This window comes from Carassius carassius, chromosome 12 (genome assembly GCF_963082965.1).
Source record: "Carassius carassius chromosome 12, fCarCar2.1, whole genome shotgun sequence".
In the NCBI taxonomy this organism is placed as follows: Eukaryota; Metazoa; Chordata; class Actinopteri; order Cypriniformes; family Cyprinidae; genus Carassius; species Carassius carassius.
Window position 1 is genome coordinate 30,086,126 of NC_081766.1, and position 27,371 is coordinate 30,113,496.

A 27,371-nucleotide genomic window follows, 5' to 3' on the forward strand; every position below is an offset into this window, starting at 1 on the left:
TGTGTTTTAGATGCTTTTAAAACATTCATATTGCATATTTCAACATATAAAATATAAAGTAAAATGATACATAGACTTTTTTTTTTGAGGCTGTCAGGTTTGAATTAAACAAGCAATCTGTGAGCTTCAGTGGCTGGGAAGATTATCAGTTAACAACAGCTTCACAAATATTTTACACAAAACTACTGTATGGCTTCAATAGTGAATAAAGTGCACCAGTTATTTTGACTACTTTAAAAAAAAACTTTTAAAGAGAGTAAATATATATTGCATGGATATATTGGATATTTTGTTGTTGTTGTTATTAAGGCTTGATTTGATAGAAGGCTCAGTGGTATTTCTCATCTTCTAAAGCCCAGTGCACCTCACACAACCTGCCCACGCTGATCTCGACCCGCGTCTGACCTCCAGCCCTTCAATCAAACACACAACTTTCCTCAAGCAGCAAGAGAGCAAACCCAACTATAACGAGGCCTCGTGTTTTAATCAAATCCAAATGCTTTGCATATGGTAACATTAGATCTAACATTAAGACATTTTGCTTCAAATGTGCTGCTTCTTGTTGGTCATATCAACTCAACTCAACTCAACTCAACTCAACTCAACTCAACTTTTATTTATAAAGCACTTTCAAAACCATTAGAATGGACCAAAGTGCTGTCCATAAGTAGGCTGATCAATAACTCTAAAATACATACAAACATTAATTACATTAAAACAAGACACAAGATAATCAAACAACAAATCACTCACAGTTCTCAGACCTAATCAAACGCCAAAAGCTTGATTAAATAAATAAGTCTTCTATTCCTTTTTAAAAATATCCACACCTGATGAGGTTTTTAGGGATAGTGGCAACACATTTCTAAAGTGCAGGAGCCGCAACAGAAAAAGCACGTTCCCCATCGAGGGAGAGTCGATGTGTCGATAACGCTTTGGGAACGCATTCTGCGTGAGTGCGTCTGAAGCATCCATGTCAACTAGTCCAATGGCGAGAGTGAGCGTCAGGAGTGACGTCACAACCAGGAATTGATAAAAACCCCAACCGGAGCAACCGGTGTTAGCTTTCTGTGCCTCAGCAAGCGATCTGTGTCAAACCTGTCTGTCATATTTACTGTTGTCTTGTTCAAAGTTTATATATCATGGCGAAGCAACTATTCAAACCGTGTGCTTCTCCCTGCCCGCGTTATTTAACGGGTGGGGATACACACGAGCTTTGTGTAGTTTGTTTGGGAGTGGAGCATGCGTTATCAGCCTTCGAGGAGACTGATTGCCCGCATTGTGAGAAGCTTTCGCTTCGCATGCTCCGCTCCCGCTTGTCACTCTTTGATGAGAAGAGCGGCGAGACTCGCGCTCCTCAGGGTACAGGACCCGCTTCTGCCGAGGCAGAACGGAGAATGCATTCCTGGGGTTCGCAAATGGATCTCTCAGCGGGGTTGGAGACGGGTCTGAGGGCTCTTTCTCCTCCCTTACCTGGGAGATCCATAGCTCAAACTCCGGTGTCGGAAGCCCGCCCCGCGGCTTCTTCCGCCCGGGGGGAGAGCTCATTGCTTCGTTGCTCTAGCTCCGAGGAGTTAGATGTAACGGGCAGTGAAGGTGACACAATCAGGGGGGAAGAGGATTCGCCATCTCTTTCCCCAGCATATGAGGAGTTGGTTGATGTATTAACATGAGCTGTAGATAAGTTACATATATCTTGGCCATCTGATAAACAGAGCGCTCGTCCTAAAAGCAAATTAGACGAGCATTTTCTGTCTTCTAAAACATCTCCTACATCACGGGGTCTCCCTTTTTTCTCTGATCTTCACAGTGAGCTGTCTAGATCGTGGAATAAGCCATATTCATCACGTCTTTTCAGCCCTCAAGTGCGCATTTATTCTGATATAAGAGGGCTGAAAGAAAATGGTTATGAAGCGATGCCCCGGGCGGAACAGACGCTCGCGAGCTATCTTTCCCCTGGTTCAGCGTCATCTATTAAGAACCCGACTTTGCCCACGAAGCCTTTAAAGATCACATCTAATTTAGTGGGTAAAGCTTACACAGCAGCAGGTCAGGCTGGAGCTTGCCTTCACTCGATGGCTTTGCTTCAGGCTTATCAGGCTGAGCTGCTGGGGGAGTTAGATAACAGTGAGGGAGTCAGCCATGACGAAATTCGCGAACTTCGTCGGGCTACGGATTTATCTCTCAGGGCGACTAAAGACCAGCACGTGCTATTGGTAGATCTATGGCTGCTTTGGTTTCTACAGAAAGACACCTTTGGCTTAATCTTTCAGATATTAAAGATAAAGATAGATCTTTTCTTTTAGACGCTCCCATTTCTCATGAAGGTCTGTTTGGAGATTTCAAGAAAATAAAAAGCAATCTGAAGCTTTTAAAAGTTTTCTCCCTCACTGCAAGGCAGCCCCAGCCTTCATGCTCCTCATATCGTGTTTTTCAAAAAGAGAGTGTTGCGTCTCGCGCTCCTCCTCAAAAATCACGGGGATCGAGCCAGCACTCACAGCCAAAGAAATCTAAGCAGAAGCCGGATCTGAGGACCGTTCTTCTCGCTAAGAAAGCTTCGGCTCAGAAGAAAAGGTCCTGACGCCAACTGGGTCAGACCTGTGAGGGCAGCCCCAACCGAGACGGTGCGGTGTACACCTCAGTATATGTGCCCGTCCGGTCTCGGTGCTCTCACGGGGCCGTCATGCCAACCCCGCCACCCTTGGTGCTTCGGGGCGCAGCGGTCTCCAGCGGGTCTCTGGCGCTGTGTCTCTCAGACGCTGCGTCGGGCTCGCTCCCTCTGAGGGGGGTTCAAGAGCAGTTAGCTCGGGTGGTTCCTGCGCTTCGGCTTCAGGTCCCCGCACTAGCTGTTCAAATTACACCAGAGGCCAGCCTCGAGAGGCTGGTTCCCTTAGTAGAATGTCTGACAGAATGGAAAAGTCTGCCGAATATATCTCAATGGGTCCTGCAGATAGTAGAGAAGGGTTACAGAATCCAGTTCGGTTTTCGTCCCCCTCGCTACAACAGGGTGTTGCTCACAGTAGTGCATCCCGAGCAGGCTCTGGTCATGGAGCAAGAAGTGAAATCTCTTTTAGCGAAAAATGCTACAGAGCAGGTGTATCCTCCCGACAGGGCATCGGGTTTTTACAGCCGTTATTTCATTGTTCCAAAAAAGGATGGAGGGCTGCGTCCCATTTTAGATCTTCGTCTGTTGAATCGTACAGTTCAGAAATTAAAATTCAAGATGCTGACACTCAAACAGATCGTGACTCAAATCAGATCCGAGGACTGGTTCGTCACGATAGACCTAAAAGATGCGTACTTCCATATCTCCATCCTCCCTCAGCACAGGAAGTTCCTAAGGTTTTCTTTTGGGGGCAAAGAATACCAGTATCGGGTACTTCCCTTCGGTCTAGCTCTCTCACCCCGCACATTCACGAAATGCGTAGATGCAGCTCTGGCCCCGCTCAGGCTGCATGGCATAAGTATTCTGAATTACTTGGACGACTGGTTGATTTTAGCGGAATCAGAACAGTTGGCGGTTCGGCATCGAGATGGGTTTGAGGCTCAATACCAAGAAGAGTGTGCTATCTCCATTACAGAGGACCACTTTTCTTGGGGTGGTATCGGATTCGGTCACGATGCGAGCCGCTCTTTCGCCCGCTCGTGTAGCCAACATCCTCACAGCCACATCAGAGCTAAAGCTAGGCCAGTCACGCACTGTAAAACAGTTCAAGAGATTGTTGGGTCTCATGGCAGCAGCGTCCAATGTGATCCCCTTTGGCCTGCTGGGCATGAGACCTTTACAGTGGTGGCTCAGGACCAGAGGGTTCTCCCCGAGGGGAAACCCACTTCGTACGATCAAGATCACGCGGCGGTGTCTCCGCGCCTCGGTCATATGGAGAGAACACTGGTTCCTGTCCCAGGGTCCGGTATTTGGAGCTCTTTGTCATCGGGTTGCCATCTCGACAGATGCTTCCCTTACCGGCTGGGGAGCGGTAATGGAAGGCCGCTCAGCTCAGGGTCTGTGGGAGAACCATCATCGCTCTTGGCACATCAACTAACTGGAGATGATGGCGGTCTTCAAAGCTTTGAGGCACTTCCTGCCAGACCTGAGGGACCATCATGTGCTGGTCCGCACAGACAATACATCGGTGGTCTCTTACATCAACCGTCAGGGGGGTCTGCGCTCGCGCCCACTCTGCAAATTAGCGCACCAGATCCTCCTGTGGTCCCTGGGGAAATTACGCTCTCTGAGGGCAATGTATATACCAGGGACTCAGAATATTGGAGCAGACACCCTGTCGAGGCAGGTGCTGAGGTCAGGGGAATGGAGGCTTCACCCCGAGGTGGTGGAGCTCATATGGGAATCTTATGGCCAAGCAGAAGTGGATCTGTTTGCGTCTCAGTACACGACGCACTGTCCACTATGGTTCTCCCTTACTCATCCAGCCCCCCTCGGGTTGGACGCTATGGTACAGACGTGGCCGAGGCTACGTCTGTACGCCTTTCCCCCTGTTGCTCTGCTCCCAGGAGTTCTGGAGAGAGTCCGCCAGGACGGAGTAAGTCTACTTCTCGTAGCTCCACACTGGCCGAGTCGAATCTGGTTTGCGAACCTGATTCATCTCCTCGACGGTCCTCCCTTGGAGATCCCGATCAGGAAAGACCTTCTATCTCAGGCCGGGGGCACTATTTTTCACCCCCGGCCAGAGATTTGGAAGCTTAGGGTGTGGCCTCTGAGGGGGCGCAACTCATAGAGAGTGGTCTCTCAACTGAGGTTGTGGAGACCATTCTTAGCTCCAGAGCTCCAGCTACGAGGAAACTTTATAGACTCAAATGGAATGTTTTTTTCTTCTTGGTGTTACCAACATCAGTGTGACCCCGTCCACTGCTCTGTTGGCTCAGTTCTTGAGTTTTTACAGGACCGATTCACTTCTGGTCTTTGTCCATCCACCTTAAAGGTTTACGTGGCGGCCATTTCGGCTTTCCACGCCCCAGTGGGTGGTGCATCTCTGGGTCGTGACCCTCTTATCTCTCGTTTCCTTCGTGGCACCTTGAGGCTGAGACCTGCAACTCGTACTAGAGTGCCGGCCTGGGACCTGGCTATAGTTTTAGAAGGCATTTCTAGGGCTCCTTTTGAACCCCTAGATTCTGTCTCTGAGAAGTTTCTTTCGTTTAAGACTACTTTTCTCCTTTCTATTTCGTCCCTAAAAGGAGTCGGAGACCTTCAGGCTCTCTCGGTTTCTCCCACCTGCCTTGAATTTGCACCTGGGATGGTCAAAGCATTTCTCTACCCTAAGCAGGGATACGTCCCTAAGGTACCGACCGTTGTTCCGAGACCTATTGTTCTGCAGGCTTTCTGTCCTCCCCCGTTTGCATCATCGGACCAGGAAAAGTCTAACCTCTTGTGCCCGGTGCGAGCATTGGACACTTATGTTCATCGGACTTCTTCTTTTTGGAAATCCGATCAGCTGTTTGTTTGTTTCGGGTCACCTAAGATAGGTCTTCCTGTCACTAAACAGACACTTAGTAAGTGGATAGTTGGGGCTATCCTTCTTGCCTATGAGTCTTCTGACCTACCGTGCCCTTTGGGGGTCAGAGCTCATTCTACTAGGAGTATGGCGGCCTCTAGAGCCTTATTATCTGGGGCCTCTCTTCAGGATGTTTGCGATGCGGCAGGCTGGTCCTCGCCACTCACATTCGTCAGGTTTTATAGCCTAGACCTGGACGCTACTCCCGGGTCTCAGGTTTTTAATTCTTGAGCCGTTGTTTTTTTCTGGCTGACACTCAGGCACTTGTAATATGGCGGTTTGGGTATTCTCGTTTCCAAAGCGTTATCGACGCATCGTCTCTCCCGTTTTTATCAATTCCTGGTCGTGACGTCACTCCTGACGCTCACTCTCGCCATTGTAGTAGTTGACATGGATGCTTCAGACGCACTCACGCAGAATGCGTTCCCAAAGCGTTATCGACGCATTGTCTCGTTCCCTTCTCGGGGAACCGAGGTTACAGACGTAACCGAGACGGTCTCCACTACTCCTCAAGCGAGACCGTGTGATGGTTAGGTGCATATTTTCCGAGAGGAACAAAGGTGACATTGAGACTGATAAGGAATTAACATATCTTTTATGTACTCAGAAGCGTGATCATGTAGTGCTTTAAAAACAAACATCAACACCTTATATTGTATTCTGTATCTAACAGGTAGCCAGTGATATCAATAAAGGTGTTATGTGATCCAGTTTTCTGGTATTTCAGGCTAAAATATCAGTGTTAATAGAACCCTAGTATCTAGTATCATCTGAAGAGGATAGATAGACATATGAATATACAAAATCTAATGTTCATGCTTTCTATTAGTGTTCTCAACTCAAACCACCTGGTGTTACAACCCACCTGGTACTTTACATTAATTTCCATGGTTTAGATTAAGTTGTAATTTTTTTTAAATTACATTCATTTGTAGATAAAATGGACACAATGCAAGTTTGAGACAGTCTTACAGATTAAAAAAAAAAGTGTTGAATTGCTTATTTCCACAGCATGATCGGCTATGGTGCAGTAAATTATGTGATTTTTATCACCGGGTTTTGGAAGCTATGATTTCCAATATGTATCTGTGCACTGCACAGATCCTGACATGGACAATATTTTTTTTACATATTCCTTAATTGCTAAGATGTCCCTTCTTATTTCCTTTAGGTGCAGCTGTATGGATATCTGATTCATGTAGTGGTGTTTGTGTGTTGGTTTTTTTAAAAGAGTTTTTCATAAACTAAAATTCCCAGAGGCTTCCGCTGGTGAACATTTGAATCCCCTACAGTTTTAAAATAAAATATTCCATTCAAATTATCTATAACAAGATTATTAAATATTCTCTTCTTGGCTTGCACAGTGCTCATTTTTATGCCATTGTAAGTTTGGCTTTTCTATTTCGTTGTAGCCAGTGCTATTGTTGAATATAATAAGTGCTTTAGTCAGAGGAAGCTGCATAATTCTTCCAGTGGAGGTTCTAATGATATGCTGTTTGATGGGGCGTGAGAGTGCATTTGCATAATGCTCTGTTGGTGTGAGTAATGCGTAAATAACATCCTTTTTCTTGGTTTTCGTCATTACTTTCAGTATTGTATCATTCTGAAGAAGAAAGAAAAGAGATGAGGATGAACATCCTGATGTTTCATGCTGAGCTGAATTCTCTTGAGGGTGTTTGTACAATTGTTCTGAATTCACATGCATGGTAAAGCAGCAGCAGACAGATTTCCGAGCTGTAGTGACTACCAGTCAAAATTTTGGACATACTTCGACTTAAGTTTCTTATGAGCTTTAAAACCTATGAATGTGCCATGCCAGGACCAGCTGGAACCAAAATGTTTTACCAAGATCGTGCTTATGGCCATATACTGTATGAACAAGTCGTCTACTACTGGCTAAACAACAGCTCCACCTTCATGCTTCAAAATGCTGGACAGACTGCAACTCTTCCTTTCTCACTTAATGCTGGTGTGACTAAATGGATGGATGCAAACTTTTACTGACACCAGTTCACAAATCTGACTTGTGATGTACACTTCATTTTGACCAGAGGAGAACTGGTCCCCTGACTGAGCCTGGTTTCTCCCAAAGCACTGCAAACATGAAGGTGACTTGACTTAAAAAAAAAAACGTAGCTTAATTAAAATGTCGTCACCATTTACTCTCATGTCGTTTCAAACCCTTACAGAATGTTTTTATCTTTGGAATACAATTGAAGATATTTTTATCAAATATGAAAGATTTTGGTGGCACTTTATTTTACAGTACGTGTACTTGTATGTACTTACAATGCACTTACAGTGTACCTACATAAGATAGTTCTGGTAATATAAGGTAACTACATGGGGTAGTATTAGGTTTAGGAGTAGGTTTCAGGGTTAGTACCTGTTTATTGTAATTACTATAATAAAGTAGGAAGTATACATGAGAAACAGGACTGGAAAATAAAGTGCTACCAAGATTTCTGTCCCTCCATTGACAGTCTGTTCACCCAAAAGTCTGATGCATCAAAACGTTTGTCGAGATCAATAAATCCATATGAATTTATCCGTTTATTCCAAGTCTTCTGAAGAGACACGATCAATTTGAATTTAGCAGCTTGAAATCACATCACATTTAGCCTGAGAATCCACAATTTATTCAGATGTAAGTTATATGATTTTAGCTGCAACAGTTTAAGTACTAAATAAAATATAGTTTTGGTAAAAAAAAAAAAAAAACATTCTTATGTAGCAGGATGAGTGAGAGTCACGGACACAGACAAGGCTATTGAATTGCCAGACAAATTCCCTGGAGGGTGATTTATTGAACAAAGTGAGAGAATACTGTGATCGGTGCTCTGGAGTGGCCGTGCTCAGAAACCAGGCTTCGTGCAGGGTAGTCTGTGTTCGTGGGAAGTGAAGCATTGATCCTCAGTCGCTGGAGGCTGTAAGCACACAGAGAACACAACATAAGTTCTGGAGACCTAGCTCACCCTTCCCTTCTCTTTCTCAGTTTATATTGCCGCCTGCCTATTGCCGTGCAGGTGTACACAATCAGCAGTTGTTCCTCGTTGAGGGTTCTGTGAGCGGTGTATCCTTGGCGACGCTGATTCTGTCCTAATTGGCTCACCACACTTACCTTTTTTTTTTTTTATCTGCATGTACCGATTTAGAGCATTGACAATCATATAGTATCTGGGAAGAAATGGATAAAAAAATTAAATTATCATAGGACTCCTAACTTATCCATTATTGGTATTGTTACATCTCTCCCCATGTAACAACCATACTAAGTCTCTCCCATGATGAACAGATTTAGGCTTTTTTTCTTATATAATTAGCAAACATAAGCTCAACTAAACTTGCTTTTCGCACAAGAACAAACCTCAATGGTTCTTGTGGAATCATAAACGTGATGCATATCTCATGAGAATGAACTTTTGTGGTTCTCAAACATCAAGTAAACATTCATGAGCTTCTGTAACTATTGAATACTCACTACATATGGTTTAATTCTTAGATTTTTTTTATTAACATTTTATGTAGAGTTTTGGATGAACAGATTTTTAATGGAGGGACAGAAATCTCTCAGATTTGATTAAAAATATCTTAATTTGTGTTCCAATGATGAACAAAGTTCTTATGGGTTTGGAACAACATGAGAGTGAGTAAATGATAAAGAATTTTAATTTTAGGGAGAACTAAGTGTTTAATTCTAGAAATTGAGCTGTCTATGCATCTGACATCACTCTAATTATGGGTAAACAATAAAATCAGCAAGAACAACAACAATTTTGCATGTGTGATAGTACAAGAAACTAAAAAATATATATATATTTGTATTGTTTGGTTAATTTTTTTGTGGACGAAATCCTGTCATTATTAATAGGAACGCTGAAAGAGGAAGAGTGGTCCTCCTTGCAAAAGCATCATAATTTTTGCCTGTCTTTGCCACCGAACAGAATCTCAGCTCGACTCTGAAGATGACATACAGTATAAGATATTTGTGATTTATTTTTGGTCACTCATTTCTACGCTTCCATTTGATTTATTCCTTAGATCTGATGGTGTTATGTGAAACGTGAAACATAGTAATAATAAATAATTAATGAGGTGTCCTGCCTTTTGTCTGGCAGAGACGTTTAATTACAGAGATGTTTTTTTTTAAGTTCCTGCTAATGTGTTTAATCAAAATCACCCACGTTTTCCCACTTCAAGGTTGTTGCAGATGAGATAGTCCTCTATTTTTTAAAAAACTGGGTGCATCTCGCCCGAAAGACTGTTTCACTTGCATACAATGCCAGATAAATGTTCTTTCAAACCTAACAATAGTCCTCATCTGTTTTACTTCAAGGACTCCAAGTCTTTGTCACGATTGTTTTGTATTGTGGCCCATTAATGTGACAGAATTCACTGAATATGTAGTTCACAGCAAGGGAGCTACTAAAACACCCAAGTATCACCATCCGTCTGCTGCACACATGCTTGTGTGTGTGCCTGCTGATTGCTATATTTTCTCTTCCCTGTTTGTGTGACAATTGCAGGACATCACTGACATTCCTTTAAGCAATGGTTTTATTCAAGGATATGGCAGAATGACTTGGAACCCAGTGGTGAAAATCCAGGCAAGACATTCTTTCCTGTTTTTGCACATCTTTTTTTTTTTGTGTGTATCGATCATTTAGGCTTTTAGCAGTTTTTCAGCTCAAACTGTTCGTTAAAACCAACCCATGCCTTCTGCCCCCAGGGAAGCATCTAAACCCCAGCAAACAGAGAAAGCCAATTGAATAGATTTGTTTGCTTCAGCCCCTCAGTGTAAAAGCAAGTGTTGATGTTTCAAAATGGAAAAATAACATGGAATAATATTTTTGGTCTTATTGCATTTTCTTCTTGATTTCTTTCAACCTTTCCTTTTTTCTTCTTTTTTTTTTGAGAGAAGATACAGCCTTTTAAGATGCATGTAGGGGGCTGATACTCAAATCTACAGATATTTAAAATCTTATCAAAAACTATATATATGCACATGTACAGTATCTACAGTATAAATGTCACATCATTGTGACATTCCATATTTCATAGATGACTCTTTGTACTTTACCAGCCTCAAGAATATTCAAGCAGTGTTTGGGTTAAGCTCACAAAACCTGTCAAGATGATATCAGGGTCATATTTCATCCCAAAAACCAATGGAAAGAAAGAAGACATTATATTTTGCTTAATGAAAATGGATTTTTTTTTCTTTTCATTGCAGCTATTACATAATGCGCAAAAAAAAAAAAAAGGATAATATAATAATATCTTAAAAAATCTGTTTAAAAATGGAAATGCTTTAGACATTTGTATTGCATTGTAATATTTATTTTAATTAATAAATAATGTTTGTATTATAGTAATAAAATGTCATGAGAATTTCCATTGAGAATATATATATATATATATATATATATATATATATATATATATATATATATATATATTAAATGTGTGTATAGATCTGTGGACTCTGAATGGGATATTTGTTTTCTCTCTGATCGTGATGCATACTTAATTACATTGTGATATTAGCATAACGTTAGGTCCGTATTGAAGTCTTTCATCTTTATAACTAATTGGTACTTGCTTGTTCTTTTCTCAGAGCATTTTCAGAACAGTCCACATAGTCTCCATTTTATCATTCTGTGGGTTTTGTTAGTGTTGTTATTCAGTAGAACCTGTGTCAGTCTGTATTGTACTGTCATTATGGGTTTGAGAAATGTCAGTTTTGTGGTCAGCTTAATCTATCAGTTGCTTGCCATCTTTTGATTCTGTATGTTATTTTCACTGTTTTTGTACTCCCATACAAAAGATGTGAATATTTTTGTATGGGAAAAAATGAGGTGTGTTCAGGTGAATTGTTGCCGTGTTGCTATTTTGAGGAACTGACAATAGACTGCGCAATAGACCAACTCAAACCTGATCTAAAGTCTGGCGCAATATTTTTTCTTTGTTATTTAAAGATCGCGTTAGTTATATGCGCCTATAGGCAGTGGAAAAACACATGCATACTTTGCTTATTACACACACAACATTTTTAAAACTGAAAAATTACATTCCACCATGTAAATGGCGAACCCGCCATGGTGTGAGCACAACTGGCTTTTAAAGGGGATGGAAGATAAGACTTACTGAGACATTACGCCCAAAAAACACCCATTACTCATTAAGAGAATAAGGACAACCCGTTTAGGCCATTCGCCCGGGCGCACCGACCGTTTACCCGTCATTAAAGTAGCTAAATTGGATCCGGACACGCCCTGAGTGCACCTGCGCCGTGCTCATTAGACCATGTGCTTAGATTGTTAAAATAGGGCCCATTGTAGCAAAAACCATGTTTGTCCTAGTAGCAAGTAAAGCCTTCTTTAATGTAGTCGGGTTGGTAAATGTCTTATACCTGTGTTATTTCAGGGGGCAATAACATGACACCTTTTCTCAACGTAAACATTTTTTTGCATTTGGCTATTCATTTTCATTTTATTTTTGTGGGCCTGAAAATACAAACATTTGAAAATGGGTTTCAAAGTGCAAATTTTGGACAATGATACCATTGTCTTTATAAACTACTCAAACACGAAATATGTGAAAACAGTGAAAACTTCAAAAACACAAAGGAAATACATTTTAGTACTACATTTCTCGAATTCTTAGTATGGGTCACCATACTTGGTTGCATGTCACGTCACTTTCACTTTCACATTTTGATAATGAAGACGTCACACCAGCCAGCCATGTTGACCTCTGCCTAATTTGAATAGAGCTTCTACCAAATGATAGATGAATGTGTTGCAAAATGCCATAGAGCTTAATTGAATGCACGGCCTTTGACGTTAACAAGGAGATATTTTGCATTTTATTATTTGTATTTAGTGTTCTTTTCCTGCTGTCCATGACCCTGTCAGATCAGACTTGCGGCGAACAACCTCAGACCACTGCACTTTCATGATTTATTCCAGCATTTTAGCATGCCATAATTTTTCTGCTCGTACCCACAATGAACCGCATTGACACATTGGAAATCTGGTCACCTTATGTGGCAACACGAGTCACGCTTGTCTGCGAGATAAAAACATGAGGAAATTTACTTCATAAAGCTGCTGTCAATCATGATGCAGAACTCTGGAGCAGCAGATGGTTTCACAGATCCAAAAAAAAAATTCATCTGAACCCCAGCAGCTGAGATAAATCGCTCTGAACAGACTCCTGCAGCCGTGGAGAAGGATCTCAGATAATGGGTCCTGTCCAGGGTGTCAGCCTTTCAAGCACCGCACGTCTCCATCTCTTCAGTGCTCATCCATCACACCAGGAGCGATGACGGAGCAGAGGACTGGGGAGGTCACTCTGTTCATCGTTATTCGCCTGCCGATAAGTGCCAGCACTTGTCTCTTGAGGACCGTGCATTTAGGGCACTAAATCTGCCACAAATAAAGTAGGAGGAGACCATATGCTGTCAGTCTTTAGGGGTTGTTAAGAGCCTCTTTGCATGTTCAGGTGTGATGGAAAGTTGAAGGATGAGTTGGAGTATGACATGTGAATTAGGCAGGAAATAATGTTTATTAATGACCATGTGACTGATATTTCAGAAGCAACTCTGCTTTTGATGTGGAATTTAAAATGTGTCTCAGGAAAGGTAAGAAATTGAATACTGCTAAAGGCATGTCCTCTCCATTGACATATGTACTGTATGTATTTTAGCAAATTCATTTGAATATCCTGAGTACACCTGAAGGTAGCACTTGTTTGTCTGCTTCACGTGATGTCTTTATGGAATAGATCCAACCAAATTCAATTGGAATGTCACATTTGAAGGAATAGCTGCACCTCTGCTGTCAGTGCCGATGGAAATGCTCACTGGTGTATTTCAGTAGTCTCTTTGCAAACTTGTGTACAGTACATGTATAGCATTTATATAAATGTAAAGCATTTATAAATCATGGTAGAATAAATCAATATGCTTATTAATGCTGTTTAAATAAATCATTGTATATATATATATATATATATATATATATATATATATATATATATGAGTAAATAGAAAAGAACATCATACACAGACTCCTTAACAAAACTCTAATGCAAATATCTACTGTGAATAATAAAAATGGCAACAACAACAAAACATTATACAGTATATACACCATTCAAAAGTTTGCAGTCACCAAGGTCGCATTTATTTGACCAAAAATACAGTAAAATGGTAATATTGTGAAACATTATTGCAATATAAAACAACTGTTTTCTATTTTAATATATTTTAAAGTTACATTTACTTCTTGTGCTTGCAAAACTGAATTTTCAGCATCATTACTCCAGTCTTTAGTGTCATATGATCCTTAGGAAATCCTACTAATATGCCAATTTGAAACTTTCGGTGAAAACAGTTGGTGCTTATTTATTTATTTATGTATGTATGTATGTATGTATGTTTTACGTAAATATTTATTTGATGGACCAAAAGATAAAACAACAACAACAACAACATTTATTTGAAATATAAATCTTTTGTAACATTATAAATGACTTTACAATCACTTTTGATCAAATAAATGCATCCTTGCTGAATAAAAGTAATCTCACCAACCCCACTTTTTAATGGAAGTGTATAATATATGCTTGTACATTATTTATGTATGTATGTATAACTTTTATTTTGGGGTAAAATATGACCGTGACATGTTCTTGAGGAGTTACATTGGGTTCACTTTTCTAAATAATGTGAATGGAAAGTTTTCTGCTTTATATTAAATAAATAACGTTTTAAAATGTTCCATTGCACAGTTGAGATCCAGCCAACTGCAATTGAGTGTGCTACAAAAACATAACAAAAAGTTTGGTTTCTTAAACTACGTCTTTTTTGTCTATTTTAATTAATTCAAACATGGCAAAATTGATACAATTGTGCAAAATTTTGTTTCATCTTAACTACCATTTGAACCAAAGACATCAAACATTGAACAGTAATGACTTCATATCACACAGCACAAAACAGTGCCCCTCCCCCTCCCCCCATAAAGGAATTTTCAGTTAAAATTAACTTCTCAGCGAAAAAAGCAAAACATCAATGGCAAAAATAAATTGGTTTGCTTTCTAACTACAAAGTTTTGCAGCTTCGTACTCTTTGTAGAACGGCTGTTTGGCACTAAAAATCTGCAGTGTGGTGAGTATTCTCTGTACCTCGGAGCTGGACAGTTTGAGTCTATGTCGAAGTAGGCAGGAGAACAGATCTAATGGCAGTGGTCCAGGAGGCGACAGTCTATTGACCCGATATCGGATCTCCATTAGCTGCAGCAGAGCAGAGTCTTGAGATCCCTGAGTGTACGGATAGTCCAACTGCAGGATCAGATCCTGGATAGCCTCGGGATCGAAGTGCATGCTATAACCATACAGCTGCATGCTGTTGATCTTCATATATCCAAAGTTCTGAGTGGCATCCGTATCCTCCAGAGGCTCGAAGTAGACCGTATCGTTCCCCTGTGAGGACTCGGTCTGAATGCGGCTCCTCAGGTAGAAGTGAACAGTCTCAAAAAAGCTCTTCCACCGGTTTCCCAAAGTCAAGGTCCAGTTGAAGCAATCCAAAGGAATGTCCAGCTTGTTTTTTTCCCAGTCCGGGTAGCTATTTTGATTAATGGGCATGGTCCAGCTTTCTGAATGGCTACCGCCAAAAGGGTTGACGTAGACGGACAGCACAGGCTCCAAGGTGGAGTTCTTGGTCATGCAGATCTGCAGCGAGATGCCCAGGAGCATATGGATGCGATTGGATTTGAACTTGTTGCTCTTTAGAGTAAGCAGCATCCTCTTTCTCCAAGATGGGTCAAACCAAATGTTGAGGCGAACGTCGTTGCTGACGAAGATTGCGTTTGCAGTGATGCGGCTGTCTCTGTGTTGCAGTAGGTAGCGTAGCTCCAGGTCTTGTAGGTCGGTTTCAAAGCCCAGGTAGTGGTCTGTAGGGTTGGGTACGGCATATTTACAAATTCCATGACTGAGAACATAACCTGGGTTGCAGCTGGAGCAGCGGGTGAGGTTGTCCACCGAGCAGGAAGAGCAACGGTGGCTGTCACCCACCTCGCACGGGATGACACCTTGGCACGAGGGGCTTCCATATGGACATGCGCAAGTCTGTAATTCCTCTGTGTAAAACCCCAGTTGGTTATTCTCACTGCAGTACAGGATGGACAAAGTGAACTGTAGCCAGTAGTTCAATGGCCTGTGAAAACAATAAAAAGAGTGAGAAAACAAGACTAAACAAGATTTTATAGCTTGTAATGTATGCAAATAATTGCTGGTTTCATAAGGCAGTGATTTGCAACAACCAGTGTCTGTCAATAAACAGTTTTATTTAAGCAACAGAACTAATTGGTTTTTAACCTTGAGCTCTGCTAATATCTGCCTTTGAAAGCACTGTTAGGGCAAAAGTAATCCATTAGTGCAACAGTAGCCTCAGAGGCTGTAGTGGGTGGTTAAACAATAGATTACTCATTAGTCTTTTTCACCCGCTTGGAGATCGGGCTTGGCTAAACAATAGCGCTTTTCAGTAGTGTAATAATCATCCCAGAGGAAAACTGTATTGCTCAGAGGTTACCCTTTCAAAGCTCAAAAGACTTTAGAGATTTTAATTTTGTGTAATTTACATGTCATGAATTCATTAAATAAAACTTTCTGATGCCAAGTACCCCTAATATGAAAGACTCCCTTTTCTAAAATGTAAAGACAGATCTATTTTTAATATGTATAATATAAAGACAAATGTTGTTTGCAAAATTAAATAACTGGCTATTTTTGTGTCATTTTCATGAAGCCGAAATAGATTATTAAAATATCTGGAAAATACTGACTTTGTTTTATGAAATTGAAGAGATATTTTCAATTAAAATGTATTTACATAATGCTTTTCACAGTAAATATCATTCCAAAGCAGTTTAAGGCCTGGGACACACTAGATGATTTTCAAATCCTAACCAATTTGAAAGCCATTGGAGACCACAGACATGACAGTTTCAACTGATTTTTAGCCTTTTAGTCCTCTGAATGCGCAAACTGGATGATTCCACCAGACAGTGAGACCACACATTTGTTGATTGTAGGAACAATTTTACAATGACTAGAGAAGAAAAACACAGTCAACCTTGTCAGCTAGCTTTCCTGATGAGCGTTCTGTTGTACAGTGAAAAACTAAATAGAAAAATAATAATAATAATATAGTTCTTTCTCAGTACTCTACTTCCATGGCATGTTTGTGCCTGCTAAGTTTCAAGAAGCATCTGGTAGGTGACGTTTGCTCAGTCTCATTGGCTATCAATGTATCACGTCAGAGGCAGCCCCATCAACAGTCGTAAATATCTAATGTTTGATATTTATGAATAGAGTTTGGGGATCGCGATTGGGAGCAGTTAAATGATCCTAATGACACCACACAATAGAGGATTTTTGACAAAAAATTGTTTGCGATAAGCCTCAAATCAGGCCATGTTCACCGAAAGATAGACAGAAATAAAATTAAGCTAATTTGGTAAACTAAACTTTTCAAAATATCTACTGTGTTCCACAGAAGGAATAAAATCATTGAAATGAATTCTGTCATCATTTGTCATTTACTGTCCTTTCAATTTCATCGCTATCTACAAGAAAAAACTGAGAGATTAACTGAATCTTGTGACATTTCTTTACTGTGAGACTGCATGGAAAATCATACAATTTCAACTCAAATCCTGTAAACCTCAAACTTTTGCTGTTTAATGATGCACAAACATTCAGAATTCCTTATAGACTTAAACTTTGCAGCCTTTCATGTATCTTAATTTGCATAGCTTGCATAATTAAATAAAAATATTCGGATTCACAGGTTTAATGTGTGCCTATAAATATGATTTACCTCTCCCTTAGAGACACTATTTTGGGCTGTGTGCGGCATCTCTTGCTGAGGCTGAAGAGCTTGTTAGCAGTTTGTCGGGTCTTGGAGAGCAGGAGGCTAATACGACTCTCTAGCTGCCTGTAGCGTTGCTGTAGAGCACTGTCTGTCCTCCACAACTGCTGGATTCTTGAAGAATTTAGAGCGCTCTGTGTTGGTAATTTACCCAAGAAGTTCTGGAACTCATCTGATGAAAAAGTAGATCTGAATTAACACAATTTTTTCTGAAGATTTTCAAAAAATAGTTGTCAGTAAAAGACCCATACTAGGACCTAACCTCTTAGCATTAGCATACACGCACCATAATTGGTTTCAGATTAGTTGAATACTAACTGTTCATCTTAAATAAATATATAAAAAAGTAATACTTGTTTGTATGTCCTATATGACAGGGTCTGGACAGGGTGTGAGACTGTCTTGCACACAATTGTCAATGTTATTATTGTCAAAATATGACACACATCTTAACCATACCATATTGGTGAAATGACACATAATATAATATAATATAATATAATATAATATAATATAATATAATATAATATAATATAATATAATATAATATAATATAATATAATATAATATAATATAATATCCAGAAAAAAAGAGCAGTGGAAAACACAAAGAAAAATGTCTCAGGTTATGAATGTAACCATGGTTCCCTGAGTAGGGAACAAGACACTGAGTCCTCTAGGGTGCGCTATGGCAAACACCTCGTCGTGACCCATGTCTGAAGCATACATTGAAAAAACACCAATGAGTTAGCCGGCGACAGCCTCTGACATCACTAGAATAAGCTATAAATAAGCGTCCGGAGAATATGTCATTCACTTTTTCATCTAAAGCTTGCATCCGAAGCATGGCAGGGAGCTAAAGGACGCAGTGTCTTGTTCCCTACTCAGGGAACCATGGTTACATTCGTAACCTGAGACGTTCCCTTTCAAAGGAACTTCGAACTGCGTCCCTAGGGGTCGCTATGGGGAACAGTATACCCACGCCGCCATGCTGAGGGGAGTTCAGGCCAGAATCATGGCAAACACTAAGTACCAACTCTACCATTTCCATAGGAGTTGCCCCTGGGACGTTTAGACGGCAGTTCATGACATTATCCCTTATGGCCAAAGGCCTAAGCTACATACCCAGTTATTTGTTAGGGCATCGGCCCGTGGAAGAACTAAAGGCTTGGAATCAGGAAGGATTCCTTTAAAGGGATACGGCTAAGAACCCAGTATTTATATAAGGTCTTGCCTGTCACACAGGGGCTACTGCTTGCTTCCGCATAAGCTTGCTGAAGGAGCCGTCTCAACAGATCCCTAGTAGCAACAACCTGTTTAGATAGGTATCCGAGGATACATAAATGGAGTGGCGCCCAAGATGAACGGGGCTTTTACCAACTCAAGAAAGGGCATGAAGCAACCGCGCGAAGCCCTTACTATATAGAATTTTAGAAAGAACGCAGAGACACTAGTGTGCGAACTTACTACAGTGTGGATTTCAGAAAGTGTGCAAAGACTTCTCGTGCAGACTTACCATGACATGGATTTTCAAATAATGTTCTAAGGAGGGGCTCCCATGGCACTCTGATCGAGCAGCTCACAGATGGAATCGTGCATCTCAAACAATATGTGGAGTACTCTGGGTAAAAAACAGAGAACTCAGTCTCATATGAGAGGAGAACTCTGGATCCAGAGTAGCGCACTCATAGGCAAACCTTCCTGGAAAAGGGGAGTGCTGCTAAACTACCACGAGAATCGCCCAGATTGCCCCTAACGATGAGGGAAGCAATGCTTGAAATGTACAACAAATACATGCTGGCTGAATGGAGCCCAAGGAACCAAGGCCTAACCATCTCGAAAAGGGAATGAAGCTGGCGCGTAACCCTTACTGTACAGGATTTCAGAAAAGTGTGCATGCACACTTACCACTTACGTGGATTTTAGAAAGTGCACAGAGCTTAGCGTGTGTACTTACAAGTTCCTAAGCCTCGCAGAGGCGCTGGACCGCAAGGGAGAGGCAAGCTAATATTTTGCAAACCTCTGGCGAGGAGAGCATCACCCGAGGCAGTATATACAGGAAAACTTCCGTAACTACTACCTCCACTTCCCACTGGATTCGACAGCACAACTAAGCAGCAAGGAGGCCCCTCAGGGTGACCTGGCCGGACATCCATGAAATTCCCTGCAATGCTGTGCCAGGTCTGATGATCAGCGAGGCTCCCGCAGAAGCCTGTGATCTTGGCCATCAGTAAGGTGGTTGCTATGAACATAGAACCAGCCAAAAACATCATAGGTCCAGCATAGGAGACTGTTATTTGAGAATTTTCCTACCTAACCCAGGTGGAGAGCTGGTGGTTACAGGGGAATTAGGCAGGGAAAGATAAAAGCAGAAGTTAAAAACACCCAAAAGGAATGAGTAGCTACCTAGGTATCGCTCTGATTCGGACGAGAACGCTGCCTCATCTGAATCACATCCCTAAGGTCCTGCTTATCTCCTCGTGACCCACGATTCCTCTTAACCCTGCCTGTAGGTGGGGCAGGAGAGTGAGCCGTGACCCTAGCCTTCTGCACCCATCTTTGATCCTCAGATCGAGACGGTCCAAGACCCCTATGTTGTTTGGGCTCGGACCTGGACCTTCATGGAATGAAGGATTAAAGGGCAGTTGAGCACGCCCTTGCCTCCCTGAACTTCTCGACCACCATCTCGACGGAGTTACTGAAAAGTTTGGAAGGCCGGAGCATCGAGAAGAAAGCCCCTTTCTTTCCTCTCGATGTCTGCCAGGTTCACCCACAGATGTCTCTCTGTTACCACCATGGCCGCCATAGACCTACCCGTGGCGGAGGTGGCCTGCTTGGTAGCACGGAGAGAGAGGTCTGTGGTGCGGTGCAGCTTGGCTACCTGGTCAGCTGAAAGGCCCTCGCCTTTATCCAGGTCCTTCAACAGATCAGCTTGATAAACCTGAAGCACTGCCATCGTGTGCAACGAAGCCACAGCCTGACCTGCTGCTGCGTATGCTCTGCCATTTAAGCGGATGTATCCTGTAATGGCTTAGATGGCAAAGAGGGAGGTTTAAGAGAGAATGTTTCCCCCACAGAGAGATAGCTAGCCAGCGTCTCTTCTACAGGAGGCATCCCCTCATAGCCGTTTTCGCACATCGCCTCGATATTGTCATAACTCGTATGCTGAAACCGATGGATGCGAGAAGAAAATGGTCTCTTCCATTCTTTTTCGACTTCTGCATGTAAATAAGGCAAGAATGGAAGGTTCATCTGGGCTGGAGGGCTATGGTCAGACAAATAAAGCTTGTCAAGGCGACCTTGCGGCGTCACTTTGCTGGCACGGTTCAATGGCAAGTCCAACTTTGCCGTGGAACGATCCATAACCTTGAACAGCTCCACATACGCAGGGCAGGAGGATTGAAAAGGCTAAGCCTCAGCCTCAGCTTCTTCACCACCCTCAGACATATCCTGCTCTTCCTGGGCAGAACCCAGCAGAGCACTAACTTCAGTATCAGAAAGTGTTAATGACAACACATCTTCCTCCTGAAGTTTACTCTCGTCTGGCGCTGAAGAGCGCGAAAGGGAAAGTCCCTCTCTAAACTCCTCAGCGAGATCCACTTGCGATTTCCACAAGCTCACTTTCCTCGGTGCCTCAGCAGTGGCGGGGCCTGAACCGCGGGAAGCAGATGGCTGTCCCTCTTTCCTCGAAAAGAGAGACAGACGAGAGCGGAGCTTTTTAATCAAAAAACGCAGATCGCCCCCTCAAGGACATCGCGTGCGTGCTCTTCGCCCAAACAAGAGACGCAAAGAATGTGTGTGTCATCAGGTGTTAAATAACGCAGACACGGATGTACACACTGTCAAAAGGCCCTGCTAGTGGATAACATGATAAACAGAGACAGATCGCTCTTACTGTGGTCGTTTCTCAGATGCACGCTTTAAACAAAACAGTCAATGAAGACGAAGAAGAGAATGACATATTGTAGTGACATCAGAGGCTGTCGCCGGCCAACCCGTTGGTGTTTATTCAATGTATGCTTCAGACACGGGTCACGAAGAGGTGTTCCCCATAGCGGCCCCTAGAAGAAGCAGTTCGAAGTTCCCTTGAATGGGAACTAAATAAAAAAATACACCACAACCAGCTATGCTGCCCACATCTCATTAACAGCATTCCTGTACATATTTTTGGTCTCTTTTCCATTCTAAATAAACATGAATGAAACATGAATGAAAATGTAATTATTATTTATTTATTTAGTCTAAAAAATATATATATTTTTTTAACTTGTAAATAAAACAGATTACTCGAGTACGTTTTTACAAGAAAAATCAATTTCAGTTTTTTACTTCAGAATTTTATATTTAATTAAATGTTTTGCTTGCTCTTTATTTGTAATTGTTTGTGAAGTTACTAACAATATCTATTTTTGTAATGTAGGTCGATTGTACAATGTAATAAAGTATGTATTTCCTAGTGGACTAAAGATAACATATAGGTGAAATAACACAATTATAATTGGCAAATAATTTATATAAATATTTAGATTTATAAATGATTCAACTTAAATCAAATCAATATTTATTTATTTTCATGAGAAGCCATCAGTGCTATTTTGATTAATATCTTAAATGAGCTTTAGTTTTTATATTTAGTTTTTATTTAAATTTCAGTAAAAAAAAAATGATTTTTTTTTTGTGCTCTTGTAATTTTTTAACAAATATTTCTATTTAGCTTTTAAATTGTTTTTTTTTTGTAATATAAATAATTAAATTTGTAATTAATTTGCAGTCACTTACATTTACTTTATTTTAGCCAGTTGCCAAAGCAACATTTCTAATCTCCATTTAAGTCTTCCTCAATTATATATAAATTTGTAATTATTTTATTATTACAATTTTTGGATTTAAAAAATTACAATTGTTAGCTTTACTTCATAACAACACTGGTAGATGTGTAACGAGCAGAAAAATGTACAGTCAGCTAGTTAGTATTGCAAAATAAACCCTTTATATAAGAGAATAATTGGTCAATGAGGATGTGTTTAGTAAAGTTGGTTGCTGGTTAAACTAGTTAAGCAAGCTAGCAGCCTAATGGGGACGAAAATGTCCCACAAGAAAAAGAGAAACACAAAAAGTTTTGGCACCTGACTCTTGAAATTCTTGGTTCTCCTGCTTCCAGGCCACCCTCATGCGCTCCAGGTAGTTTTCCTGGGAATGGATATCAGCCTCAGGGCAGTTACACTGTGGAAACTCCTTACTGCATTGGCACCAGCAGTCATTGTCTTTGCACACAAATTGGCCTTCAGCATTGCAGCCTATGTAGCCTAAGGCAGCCTGAATGAAGTTGCTCTTTAAATAACTAGGCAGAATAGCTTGAAGTCCTGTAGAAATACAGAAGTGTGAGATAGACCACACATGCCTCCACTTATCCAGTACAGCAAGCACAGTCAACTATCAACATTCAAGATTTGTATATAATTAGCAGGCTAATTATAGACAACGGCAGCATCAAGGCTTTGATCGTGTAGCTACCATGGCTCATCACACAAACACATCCTCTGGAAAACATTTTAGAATTACTGTAGTGTCGGAAGTAGTAAGTGTGGGAATGTCTATCTCTCTACCTTGCAACTGAACTTTGTTCTCCTGGCTGTGAACCAGAACAGAGCTGACAGAGTCGAGGTTGTCATAGTTACTGCAGCCCAAAGGACCAGTCCTGGTCTCTGTTACCTGGAGAGAGAGACAACAGCAATTACGTCTTTGTCTAATAAATTAATTAAAGTGACTGGTAAATCTCAAACACACCTGACCACTGGGTGAGTCATTGTCAATGTAACCATAAACCAGGGATGTCAAACTCAATTCCTGGAGGGTCGAAGCCCTCCGGTCCTCCGGGAATTGAGTTTGACACTGGGATCCTACACTCAGATTCAGGGATTTTCACTCAGAAATTGCTAGTAAATTTCACAAACAAACCAACAAATACTAAATAACACACTGACTTAAAGAGTGTGCTTTTTAGCTTTTAATTCATCAAATCCTGAAAAAATTATTAAAAAACTAAAATAAAATAGAACGATTTCTGAAGGTTCATGTGACACTGAAGTAATGATTACAGGATATTTATTTAATTACTTGCTTTTTCAGCACTGGAATTACAATTTTTACCAAAATTCCTTATTTCCCTCATATATATTTTTATATTTCCGTAATAGTCTTGCTGCATTCATTCACCTTTTAAAACATTATCTAAATTACTTTATTTTAAAAAGTTTAGCCCGCTCCCAAAACAACAACAAAAAAAGTCAGCACTTTTTTACCTTTGCAACTGCAACAACAACTATGTAGGCCTACTTCTGTTTGTGTAATGATGCAGGAGTTGGTTGTATCTGGTCCTAATTCATCATGAAACTAATTAGGTTAACACCACTGTATTTAATTAACATTTTATTATCTTTGCATCTTTGTGCAGTCCAGCGAGCACTGTTCATATCTGTATTCTGCTGTGGCATAACATTATGGATTTTATCCAGCAAAATAATTCAAAAGCTGAGGTAGTTTATCATTTATGAAAAAAAAAGCTATAAAAAGTATTCAGATGGCATGAAGTCAAGGGCAAGAATCAGCAGATTGTGAGAGAGACAAAAAGAGAAAAATCACAACTTCATTACACCCGCAGCAGACTCTTAAGCTTCTGTTAATGCTGCTGGAGGGCAATTCATTAAATCCTAAAACATCTCTCTGAGGTACGAGCCAGCTCATTGTCCCTGTCAAAGGCCAAAAACACAATAGGCCTGTTGTTGCACTCTGCATCTAATTGCACATCAAAGAAAACACTGAGAAATACAGTATTGTTTTCAGGACCTAGTAAAAGATAGAAACAGAAGGTTTGTTGTTAATTGTCAATATGGAGGAGATATTGTTGAATATGAATTATTAATTTATAAACAATTAATTAGTATACATTTTGAAGGGATTTTAACAACATGATATTTTACAAACTGATGTGCAAAAGGTAAAAAGGTCATAAAAATAAAATTATCTGATATTTCAGAGACTTATTGACTTTGACCTGTACAGTCATGATATAATTTTGCCAGGCCCAAAATGTTTTTTATTGGGCTCATGAAGTATTCTAATTTGTTGAGAATCATCAAAATCATCTAAATTAAAAGAACCAAAGACTTAATCTACTTCAGTCTGTGTGCATTGAATTTATTTAATACATGAGTTTCACAATTTGAATTGAATTACTGAAATAAATGAACTTTTCCACAACATTCTAACTTATTGAGATGCACCTGTATTTAAATCACGATCAAAGCAAAGATGCTGCATACATGCATTATGAGCAGTTTTTAATCCAAATCACATTTTATAGTTTCAAAATTTGAAGCAAAAACAGAATGGTTTAACTTCAGTTTTGTGAAATTATGCATAAAAAATATCAGCATGAAACAGAAACAGCAGATGAGCTGAATGAGACGCATATTCACTGTCTGCCAGCAGGTGGCGCTTAAAGCGTTTCCTTGGTTTCCGCTGTAGACAAAGCAGCGCTGCACTTATGAACTTTAATATGCATTATACAGAGGCAAGAGGAAAAGAAAAAAATACCTTGAAAGGACAGTAAGTTCCCCTCAGACATACATTCATATAAACTCCTTCCCCTAATTGAATTGTGATTTATTTAGCATCTCAACCGATTTTAATCGTCACATATCGATTTTCAACCGGCTCGCAACCACAATCCTTACATCCCTAATAGAAAATGTCACTGATGTCACTGTATGTATAAATTGCTCATTTTAAATTACAATTGTATTTTTATTATTATTTTATTACTATTATTATTAATGTAGCTATCAAAGCGTCACATCACTGACCCTTGGAACAATATGAAGGTGACTAAATAATGGCTGAATTAAAAAAAAATTGTGAACTGTTCCTTTAAAAGCACTGATTGACATCAGATGACAACATTCAGCCAGACACTGGGAAAACAACACCAAAACCATATTTTTCCCCCGGCGAACTCAGAGACACTTTAGTAGCAAAAATTGATTTTCGGTATCTAAACGATGGCATCCTGTGGTCAAATTTAATTTAGGTGCCAGAAAGAAGCATCGTGAGTTCATGTGAAGGTTAATGTTCTTTGGCCTTATCTTTTCTGCTTTACTGAAAAGTAAAAAAAAAACTTTTAATAATGCGACTGTGCTTAATGTCTCTCTCCAAACACTCCAAACATGCAGAGCGAGTATTTCATCCCTACTTTTATGGTCAATGTAAAAATTAAAAGCCAATACAAACAGCAAGAAATCTCCACCTGATAATAAATAATCTATAACATTAAAACCTATTATTGCACACATGCACATAATTATTTTTCAAAACACATTTAACACCATTAATTAGTGTAGAGACAGATAATTGTTCAAACCACCGCTGAGGTCAGTTACTGATGCCATCTGCGACTCAACCGAACACCCAGCTAAACTAATGAGGCAGAGAGATTCAGCAGCAGTGCATCACAATCAAACCTCTAATTTATGCTCTCAAATACTCTTTGAATACAGTCCTCCCTCACCTGCTTCTCCATAAGACTAACACTGAAGAATCACCCCACTAGCTCCATTTAACCTTATAATGCATCTTCCATACATCTGTTTTCTTGCCTCAGAGCCCACTTCATGCTAGATGCAACTAATGAGTTGAATTAGTCAATGCAGAAAGGTATCTAAATGGAAGAGCCAGGCTGATCCATCACCGTGATGCATGTTGTGACTAACGCAGAAAGGCGCTTTGTCCTCATTAATAGCAACTTAGCCTGGGATCCTCTTAGCAAACGGGCTCAGACCCCAAAACGGTTCGCCTGGCTGAGATTGTGAATGACTGAATGTGGCAGGACAGAGTTCGAAAAGGCTTTTGGATGTAAAACTGCTGCCTGGGATTAAGTCGCTGCTTTACTGATGACTTTTTGAGAATTCTTCAAAGGAAACCTTGGGTCATTCGAATCTGAAGCACTTGAGTGGTTTAAGTATGGATTTATATTTAAAGGCTGTACTTGGCACTGATGCTTTGAACAAAGCCTGAGCAAATGAGATCAGTGTGGAGTCTATCATGAACGCCACAGGCGCGAGGTTATGCTGCTGATAACTGCGCATTGAATAATGAACTCACCTCCAAGGCATTAATATTTTATGCAAGAGGAAGGCGTTTGCTCGTATTGCCTGTGGTTGTACGCATAAACCTAATGTAAATTCACATAATTTCCAGTTTTCCTGTCTTAAATTACAAAGATGTTGATGTGAGACTTGACTTGAACTCCAATTTAGAGACTTTTGCAGGATATGAGTCTTTCAAGAAAAATATTTTATCTGAATTGTGACACTGTTTCTATTGAATTTACAGCCTGATCTCAAAATCAAAACGTACATATTTAGACGTAAATTAAAACTGTCCAATACGTATGTGCCTTTAAATATTTACAGTGTCGTTTAGGTATTATCTGGACGTAATTACAGGTTCGATACATATCTAAATTTACATAAAAACAACCTCAAACACGTACTGATAGAATGTGTTCTCTGACCAGTCAGTTATCCATTAAAATTTGCTCATGAAGCTGCTTTTCAATGCTTATCTGATTAATTTGTTTAATACTTATGTATATTTTCCCTTTTTATAATTTTTTTGATAAATGTAAGATCCCTAAACCCCACCCGCTCCTAAACCTTCCCATTTTATACAGAATGTTAAAAGAATAAAACATAATGGACAGAAATTTGTAAGAAAATGACAATTTTAGTAAAAATATAACATTAAAACTTTATTTTGAGCCACTAATGTTAATCCTACACCTACCCCTAAACCTACCCATAACCATTTCTTAAAACTACATAACGTTACTGTTATAAATAAACGAATAACAGACAAACAAACGTA

General features: G+C 40.3%; 1 protein-coding gene across 1 annotated transcript in view; it reads right to left on the reverse strand.

Annotated features, from left to right (window-relative positions):
• Nucleotides 1-14,575: 14,575 nt before the first annotated feature.
• The window catches only part of LOC132154298 (BMP/retinoic acid-inducible neural-specific protein 3-like), a 37,555-nt gene continuing 24,759 nt past the window's right edge, over nucleotides 14,576-27,371 (reverse strand). The window contains exons 5-8 of the mRNA XM_059562851.1: nucleotides 23,054-23,159; nucleotides 22,574-22,810; nucleotides 17,398-17,620; nucleotides 14,576-15,732 (exon numbers count right to left, since the gene is read on the reverse strand). Of these exons, the coding sequence (XP_059418834.1) occupies nucleotides 14,616-15,732; nucleotides 17,398-17,620; nucleotides 22,574-22,810; nucleotides 23,054-23,159 (1,683 nt within the window). The 3' untranslated portion in view covers nucleotides 14,576-14,615. The remainder of the gene's footprint in view (nucleotides 15,733-17,397; nucleotides 17,621-22,573; nucleotides 22,811-23,053; nucleotides 23,160-27,371) is intronic.